We start from the raw sequence: 9,998 nt of genomic DNA, 5'->3' as shown, positions 1-9,998 counted from the left end.
GCCCTTCTCCGATGACAAGGCAGGAAACAGGCTCAGAGTGGTGCCTGCCCACTGCCATACGACTAGCCAGTGAGAGGGCTTTGCTCCGGGAACTGGGCTTTCATGATGCTCCATTGCCCATGGACACTGGTGTGGAAATGCGGTCCATCAACCTGGCCCCAATTTTTCATCCCTCCCTGGGCCCACCCCCCCGCCACATGACCTTATGATTCCTTCTGTTAAAAAGGCAGAGCATATCCCACACCCGGGCTTTGGGTTGAGCCCAGGCACTGGGGTTGGCCATGGAAGGCTACAGCTGGGACACGCCCACATGAGTGAAAGCACCTTTGATTGGACTTGCTCCTGAGCATCTGCCACTGACACCCCCAGGGCAGCCTGCTGGTCCCGGGAGGCAGATGAGGTCACACGGAGGCATGTATAAATTCTTGAGCTAAAGCAACACTTCTCACTGGGTACTGTTGAGGTTTTGGTGTTACACAGCTTTGCTGTGCAGCATCTCTGGCTCTTTTTCCTGACAGCAAATATGGCCTCAACTAGACTAGTGTAAAGAGTCACACACACATAACCCACTCCACAACTCATCAGTGGCTCAGGACTCTTACATATCGTGAGGCTATACCAATTCTTTACAGAGAGATGTAGGGAAATCAAAGACATGCTCCATTCACTCAGACACCTTTTATTTTGTTAGAGTCAAGCGGGATATGTTGAGAGGTAAGTGGTGATGGTGGAACATGAGATCTGTACACATTTTCCACGGCGAAGTGCAGGACAAAAGCCACAGTCCATAAGCCTGACATCTCACTACACAGAGCATTCCACAGCTGAGCTACGACAGAGGGTGAGTGATCCGCCATCACCTCACAACGCTAAGAGCAAAACATTAGCACCAAACTGTCTGTGCAACCACATGGCTATATACACAGTTCTGTACACAGACTCACTGCAATCTGTGGGTCCCTGCTAACTGGACACTGAAGAGGCAAATGGGGGATGGACAGGACTGTGTGATTACGTGTGCTTTGCCAAAAGCATAAAACAGCAGCATGTACTGCTGTGCATGACAGTCCTCAAAAGATGCCCAAAGGCTGGACACAGACACACACATTCCATTATTCACATTTTACCTACATTATCAAGATGACCATAGTACTGCATACGAGGGGACAGAATCACAGAGAAAAGCATTGTCTAAGTTGAAAGGACACTGCAACACTGCGGCTGTCTCCCTGAGCGAGAAAGATGGAGGTTGGCGGAAAGCCAGCTTCATCTTTTCTGATGGGACTGGCTTTCGACAGCACATGGCTACACCAGGTGGAAAGGAGGACACTTCACTGCCAGAACAGGAGTTCTTCAAGCCAGAAACATCTTAGTTGGAATGGAAGTGTCGTGCCCTGGGCGTGGGCAGGTTGCCAGAGTGCTTACTGCCTGCCCCTTCCTGCAGCCGCCAGTTTGCACCCCACAACGGAGTGCGTCGACCCAGCACCGCGGCTCAGAGGTCTAGCTCGCCCACTCTGGCTCATGAGGTGCAGATGACTGTCCTTTGAGACACTTTGACCACAGGTGTTCTGGTAAGGCGGCAGTCACTGCTGACAAAGGGATGTCTCACCACCTGTGGGAAAAGTCTTGTGGGAACAAGGGGCGATGAGGATTTCAGTGATCTCTTGGTCAACTGTCCACAGACCACCTCAACACGAAATCACCCGAGGGGTTCGCCTGCCATTAACCATGCATTTAATCAGATGAGTATTTGGGAAGATATACACCAGTTCTACGACAATTCAGATAAAAATAAGTTATAATCCAGCCACTGAAGATCTTTTCGTGTGCCTATTTGCCATGCATACATCCTCTTTGGTGAAGTGTCTATTTAAGTCTTTGGCCCACATTTTAATTGGGCTATCTGTTCTCTGTTGAGTTGTCAGAGTTTGACTCTCTTTATCATCTTGTGATTTCAACCCATAAAATGTGCACAGAGTCTGTAATTCCGTGGCAGAAAAAGATCACGTTTTATATAGTCCATGGGACCCCTGAAAAACCAGAGGAAGGGTTTGACAGTCAATGGAATGTGATCCTCGTGGCATAGTAATAGATTTAAGGAGGCAAAGAGTGGAAAGTAGCCAATTATCATTAATGATCATGTGCATACAAGATCAATGTTCTAGGGAAAGACTGATTTAACAAAAAGGCAGTTGAAACAAATACTTAGCAAGCACATTACTACTAGACACACTTTTAACCAAGTAATTTCACATTGCAGGAAACATTGATGTGAACCATGATGTCAGGTGAGAAGTACTCAAGCTATCTGCTTGGTGCATGAGTGTGTCTGAAAGCATGCACACTATTGTTTTAAGTGGTAATTTTAGAACAAGGGAACCCAATACGAAGGTTATTCATTTCAAAGTTGGTTTATAACCACTTGGGAACTATTCACCTTTCCAAAATGTTAATAATTCATCATCATCATCATTGTGGTTTTCACTGGGTCAGAGGACACCGTTACATTATACACACAAATGCTCAATACCACTGGACAGACGGATAAAACATGGAAGCCCACGCCTTGGAGGAACCACAAGTGAAGATATGCACCAGGATTTCCCCCTCATGCACTTGGAACATTCAGCTGCTTCCCGAACAGCTGGTGCAGCATGTGGAGACGTGAGGCCTGGCAGAGCGCCCACTGAGTGACCACTTGCATGCACTCTGGGACTGGAGCCCACTGTCTGTACGGTCAGGGTATCCCCTCAGCCGAGCATCATGCCAGTGTGGCCACTTGCAAAGTGAAATGGCTAATGGTGAGACGTTCTGCTCAGCGTTCAAAAGGGAAATGATAAAATTAAATAAATCATCCCCCCCAATAAGAATCTATTGCTTTGCTAACAGCCATTTTGCAATGGCAGGTGTCTCCCCACAGGACAGCAACACAGGCTGCAGCTTTCACATGCATCATGGGGAACGGAGCTCAAAAGCCCTGTTTGCATCCTCCACCAGGGAGGGCCCCTCTTATTTGCCTCCTGTGGGATGAAGGCTGTCGAACAAGCACTTCAGCTGCTCTTCGCCCAAGTGTATTTTATCTTCCAGCTCCCGCTGCTCGATGATGAGGGCTGACTTCATTTTCACGAAATGCTCATAGTCCGCCAGGCTCTCCTCACTGAGATAGCTGGCCAGGATGTCAAACACGACGCGCTCCCGGCGGTCTAGGTTCTCCTTGAGTTCCTTGGCGTCCTCGTGCTGCTGGATGAGGACGCGCTGCTTCTCAAGCAGAGATTGCTGCAGAGAGAAACAAGCCCATTGAGGACCAGGGCTAAAGCATGGGTGTGGGCCAACATCTCAAAAGTGCTGGTGCCTTGGGGGCTGGTCCAAAGGAGACCCTGACATCCCAGTTAGGGAGCTGAGATCATATGGATCGGCACAGAAATCCTCGGGATATGGGCAGAAGGCACCTTGGACTGCAGCGGGCTCCAGCCGCCGGCCTTCTGTAAGGGCTCACCAGCCTCTCCCGCACCCAGCTCCTCCCACCAGCCTTGAATGGCTAACAGGATTAGGCTGGACAAGAAGGGTGGTCAGCGTAATGGAGCAACTACAAACTACAGAATTGGCAGAAACTCAAAGGTACAAAGCACGTAGGGATCCTACGTGTCTGAGGCCCACCTGTGACAACAGTGTGACTTTAAAGGTTCTAAAGAATCCCAGGGCACAATTTCTAAACCCTCCTGCTGAAGGAGCAGCCTGTGAGCATACCTGCAGAAGAGGATGCATGAGCGAGCAGGGGGAGGGAGGAGCAAGGTGCAGGGCTGTGGGGTAGGCTCCGTAGCCCCTTACAAGGGCCCCACTCTGGGGGACACAGATGAGGTGGCACTCACAGTCACACGGCCTACGGCCCACACACCTGCCCTGCCCACAATCTCCAACGTTAATGAGGACTAAGGAAGAGGTGAACATATTAAATGTCTTCCAGTGTCAGCTGTGGGGGGTACCCAGGGGTTCACTTCCGCTGTGAGAGTTTGATTTTCACTCAGGCACCAGGGCAAGGGCTGTTCGCCCACCACTCTGCAACTTAGCCACGATTACCGACGGCCACACTGTGAGCATCGGGGATGCGGCTGTGCTGGGCAAAGTGTGGACACACAGGGAGACCTCACTTAAGACGAGCTGCTCCTGTTATCACACAGTGGCTGTAAACAGAAAGTGCTCTTAGTGTGCAGCTCCCACATGTGCCCCTGACAGCACCAACCCTCCTGACGTCAGGGGGAAACCTTGAACTTCAGGAGCTTATGGAAGAAAAGAGGCACTGTATTTTGATGGAAAGAGGCAAGGCAAAGCAGACTGATTTCCAACTGAAAGAGAAACAGACAGCAACTGATTCAAGAAAGGCAGTTCAGGCCTTACACTCAGTGGGAGTCACTAGTGACGTGAAGCTGCAGAGGCCGTGGGGAGGACCACATGGTTTGCATCTGCCCATGTGTTCATTTTCTATTTGGGCAGATGGAGGAAGCCTTCTAAAACCGGACTCCTTGTCTTTCAACCTGGGAGCATGTCTCTCTCTGAAAACCTTAGCCTCCTCACGCCTCAGCTTCCTGAGCCAGATTCTCATCCAGCGCTGGCTGCGTGGAGACCAGGCCATGGTGCTGGTCCTGGCCATGGCAGTGCATGCCTGTCGGGTCTGGGAAGGTGCAGCTGTATCCACTATGCACAGCCGAGGGCGGGAACAGCCCATCCGTCTGCCCCTCATCTCTAAAACGGGCCCGTAGGGATCCAGTAAGGGCCACAGAGCCTAGAATCCAGGAGGACCATGTGCATGGACCCTAATGGGATTCCTCCCACCTCCCTGGAAGTCCAAATAAATCTGTGTTGAATCCACACAGTGGGAGGGAAAGACGGATAACAGATGAGTTGCCAAGACAAAACTCTTTTTTCCTTTAAGTCAGTGCTTGAGAGTGTTTCAAATATGTACAAAGAAATCTCTGATAAAGATGACAAAATGGAATATGAGAATAACCCAAAGGGATCAGGGTCTAAAACCCCAGTTACTTTTTAAACCTTTATATAGTATGTTTAATGATAGTTGCTAATGACTTGGTTAAGAACAGCAGCCTCAAAGCCATGCTCTAGATCTTTCTACATAATCTAAAACCACTCTCACCTGGAATAAGCTGGAGGGGTGCCTTTTTTGCTCCCCTTTTAGAGAACTTGTCTTATTAATAAAGATGATCATTCTGAAGGCCTATTATATAGCAAGAACCAATATTTGTACTGATATTTGACCTACAAAGGAAAGCCAGTAAGATGGATACCATTTTCCATATTTTTATGTGAAAAAACAAACCCAGGCCTACTAAGAAGTGTCAAAAGTTGCACATCTCTGGGGAGGGAGAGAAGTCAGACAAGTCTTTGGCTCTTTCTGGACAGCTCTCCGCACTCCTGCTAAATAAAAGCAGCCACAATAATAATCAAATACCACTGTCAGTGAGAACTTATAATTTGTTAAGGAGGGGATGAGCCCCACTTACACATGGTTAAGAGTAAAGGACTATTTTCTAGGATGAGACACCTATCAGGGATGATCAATGGGAATTCACGAGAAGAGGTCACAGAGAGTCACCGGTTCTTCCTGAATCAGCAGCCCTGCAGTCCGATGAGGCAAGTGGCTCTCAACTCACTGTATCTCAGCAGCACCTTTCCCCTCAAAGACAAGGAAACGGAGGGAGAGCACCCCTGACATTTGACAGCACCTTGCACTACAAGGACAACAGGCTGTGTAGGAACCACGTGAGGCTTTAAAGTGCTCACGCCCCAAGGAAAACCTGCCCAGAGGCCCCCGACATACAGGTCAAATGCCTTTGTATTTACCCGATCACCAGGAGAGGTGCCGTCGTCCAAATTATTGAGGGCGTTTTCCACCCGGGCCAGGCGGCCAGAGAGCGACAGCAGGAGGTTCACCACTTTGTCCAGGTCCCCGATGAACATCCGGAACTTGTCAAACTCATTGGGTTTGCAGACATCTTTGGCGATGGCCTCCACCTCGTCCCCGAGCACGCTGTTGGCCCGGATGTCCTCCAGCAGGCTCTCCCGGGCGTCCTGGAGCACTCGCAGCTTGCGACTGATGCTCTCGATGAGCTCCTGCTGCAGGGACACGGGGCGACACGCACACACTCATTAGGGGTGCCCCAACCCGGGGCCTTCGCCTCACCACATAAGGGATCTGTGTGGAATTCAGCTGAACCAGTGAGTTTTGCATCGTCAAATAACAGAGCATATATAAATCTAGGGGTAGGATGATGACTCTTGCTTAATCCCTCGGCATTTAATGTAGAAATAAACGTATTCTCATCCTTTTCGAGTCCCATCAGACAATCCAGGGCAATCACGCTAAACCTCAGGTCAACCCTATATCTTTACACAATTCTTGGGGCTTGCTGCATACTTTGTGCTTCATACTTTGGAAGCTGCCAATTTAAAGCCTTACATGTATACAAGTTATTGAGTCTCAAGTCCACTACTTAACTCTATAGCAGCACTGGATTCTCTATATAGAAATAGCAATTAAAACAAGACAAATGAAGGAAATCAATGAACTTAAATGAAAACAGCCTTGTAGAATAACTTAGTGCTTTCAGCTTGACCAACATGCACATAAATAATTTTTAATGCGGTAAAATAGATGTACACAAAATTTACAGTTTTACTCCTTTTTAAGGGTACCATTCTGTGGCATTTGGTATTTTCACACTGTGCAACCATCACCACCATCCATGTCCAGAACTCTTTCATCCTCCCCACCTGAAACTCTGACCATTAAACACCAACTCCCCACTTCTCCCCTTCTGCCAGGCCTTTAAATGATTAATTTTTGAAGAGCAGAAATAACAAATGAAATGGGTAAAACCTTTAAATCAGTCACTGTCCTGAGTGGCATCATATGTTCTGATTTGAGTGGCAAGGAAGCACATTTTTGTGACAGATTCTATTAGAGGGACTGCTCAGGAGACCAACAGCTGAGCCTTGTCCCAGGAAAACCACCTTATGATCACAGACATCTTTGTGCCACTAAACCTGCCCACAGCACATTCAGTGAGTTAGGGGCCCCCATGCCAAGAATTAGGAAGAGCCGAAGGTCAGGAGGAAGGCCATGCCCCCACTGTCCTCTTGAGAACTCTTGCTGCCACTAGTCCCAACTACCCAGCCCCACGTCTGTCCCCACAGTGGTCCTCTGGATTTATGAGGCTAGCGCGTCGTGGGCCAGCACACGGGAAGAGGCAGGACACTGAAATGTGCCCAGGCCTACAAACCAAAACGATGATGGCTGATGGCACAATTAATGTGAACGTTCAGGTCCAAGTAGGGTTTCGGAAGCTTACCCTGTTACAATAAGCAAGGCCACTTTATGTAAACAGAACCTGTGACCATCGGCCATGCCCCTGCCCTTCTCCTCAGCCAGCTGACGACCTCTGACTCCCCATGGAGCCCACAGAGCCTAGCGGAGAGCAGCACACGCTGGGAGAGGCAAAGCCTCACTAAGCCCTCTCCTCATTGTGGACAGGGTCCTTGGCTCACCAGGGGACGGGAGCCCTACCTGTATGCAGGACTGACATGAAGATGACAGAGATGCCACCCACAAAGGGCTGAGCCAATGCGTGGCATTCGCCAGGTGCCCCTATACCCAGCAGTTCTCAGCAATCCTGGAAGCGTGGGATGACACGCAGCCATGATTTCACAAATGATGTTCAAGTGCACTGCCCCACCCCAATGGCTATTTTGGTGGGAAAGTCAAACGAGTGTAGGAAAGACACTGAACCAATAAGGCAGTGCCCTACGCTTCTGTCACTGCACCACACGTGATTCTCTTCTCAGGACAGGCCTTTCAAGAGAATCTCTATCTAGCAGATAGATCTGAAGGGTATGTACTCTGATTAGGGCACTTTCCCCTCATGGGTCAATCTCCCTTGGGTCTATCACGTCTAGACAGCCAGCGGATTGAAACAGCAAGCAGACCTAAAGGACAGTCCCCCCCATTGATGAATGGCATGGCTTTTCTCCTAAGACAGACTACATGAGTCTATAAATGGCTTTGGGCTTTTCTAGGTCAGGTTCTAGATGCTCAGGATGTCAAGTCATTTTTCTTTCCCTTAGTAATTTCAAACCGTATGCATCTAGAGTTCTTTGAGGTTTTTCCTCAGAGTGTGGGAATCTGTGTGTGTTGATGCTCGTGTATGTGATCTGTGTATCTGCTAACTACCTGACTGGACAGATTGTTTAAACCAGCTCTGACTCCCATGGCTGAGAAGGTGGCCGTATGTTTAGATGTTCATTGCTTGAAGGAAAAGCACAAAATAGATGATAGGGATGGTGAATTTGCCAAATTCTTGCCTGATCCAATCCTAACCTGAACGAATCCTACCAACAATTCAGCTGACTGTGGATGGATGAGGACCCCTCGCCAGGTTACTGGTAATTGTTCCCTTTCAGTATCTTTCAGCCATTAGCATAGCCATTAGGATATCTTTTAGCCAAGGAAGATTTCATGCCAATGCATGAAAACATGTTTTCAAAACCTACAGCATCGGCTGGGCCAACTTGAAACTGGGAGTTCTGGAAGGAGCTCACAGTCTTTTATTGATTCCTTCATATGCCTTGTGTAAATTTTCATTAGAAACTCTTTCCCTTCTTCCTTAAAGGGCCATTACATGAAGCACCAACTTTGACATTCAAAGACTTTGAGACAGACCTGGCCTGGGGCAGCCGGCAAATCAATGGCTATCAGGACCACCCTCTTCAGACTGGGCAGCCACAAGCCCGTTGGCTTATATTATGTAGCATGTGGCACTCTGGGAGGCCTCAGATATGAGCACGAGGTGGCAGTGGGCAACCCGAGGTCTCACTGTAGGCACACTGTTGGCTCCCAAGTCTCCGTTGCAACAGGTCCCAGTTCTGCCATAGACCTCCCCCACACCCCCACCCTTTTGGCCTATTCCATGGGAGAGATGAGCTCTTTTCGCCCTGGGCCTGATGCTGACGCCTTCTTTCCCAGGAAAAAACATAACCCCAAGATTCCAGACTTCAACCAATTGGCCATCTACAACTCTCCTGATGGAGTCCCCGGTAACTCAGCCGGGCACTTGCTGAGCAGTCTGTCCGGGCTGCCCCACATACAAAAACACATCAGCCTTCCCAGTGTACGGCCTCCCAGCCGCCCGAACCCCCTCACTGCACCCCTGCTTGGGGGCTTCCTTCTCATACCTGTCCTCAGCCTTCTCCTAAGACAAGTGGGTCTCCCGATTGGGCTCTCGGCTCTATGACCACCCAGGGACGCTCTGATCACGACAGCCGAGGTTCCTCTGGGAACATCTGGTGCATGTGGCCTTAGGGGCTTTGCTGCTTCACCACTGAGCAGCACACCCACAGCACCTACCCCGTGCTCACTTCCTCCTCTCCCCTGTGCACACCTCCCCAAACTACAAGACACAGGACAGCTGTAGGTCCTGGAAAAAAGGGCAGAAAAGACAGTGCAGTAGCTGCCTTTCTGTCAAATCGAGCAGAAAAGCAGGATTACCAACACTGCAGAGAACTGTGATCTATGCCACTGGCTGCTTATGGTGAAACTTCCCAACATCCGCTTGTTAAACCAAGAACGTCAGGCGGCTAGAGGACTTGGTCATGGAGCAGTGCACCGGAGTGGGGGGGGCTTGGGGGGGCTGGCAGGAGGCAAGCGTGCAGTGCCTTATCTCAACCCTGAGGTGGCTGTAGAAGGTTAGGCAGTGTCCTGGCATCCCACCCCTCCCAAAGAAAACACCCTAAGGACCAAGGGTACGCTGCTTCCCGAATTCACATTATCCTGCAACAAAGCTGTGTTGTAAAGAATGCAGTTCTCTCCATCTAGCATGTGGACAGAATTAAAACTGTCCAAACTGCACATTTCTTCCTAGTTTTATGAGACTAGCTGAAAACATTTCTTATTATTTTCTTATTAAATGACAAATGCAGTCAAAATAAAG

General features: G+C 49.2%; 1 protein-coding gene across 1 annotated transcript in view; it reads right to left on the bottom strand.

The window, feature by feature from the left end:
- Positions 1-659: 659 nt before the first annotated feature.
- SHROOM2 (shroom family member 2) overlaps positions 660-9,998 on the bottom strand; it is a 109,214-nt gene continuing 99,875 nt past the window's right edge. The window contains 2 exon segments of the mRNA XM_073228026.1: positions 660-3,276; positions 5,857-6,129. Of these exon segments, the coding sequence (XP_073084127.1) occupies positions 3,010-3,276; positions 5,857-6,129 (540 nt within the window). The 3' untranslated portion in view covers positions 660-3,009.

The sequence above is a fragment of the Manis javanica genome, chromosome X, assembly GCF_040802235.1.
Source record: "Manis javanica isolate MJ-LG chromosome X, MJ_LKY, whole genome shotgun sequence".
Classification (NCBI taxonomy): Eukaryota; Metazoa; Chordata; class Mammalia; order Pholidota; family Manidae; genus Manis; species Manis javanica.
The sequence above is the reverse complement of the archived record's forward strand: the minus strand, read 5'-3'. Positions and strand labels throughout refer to the sequence as shown.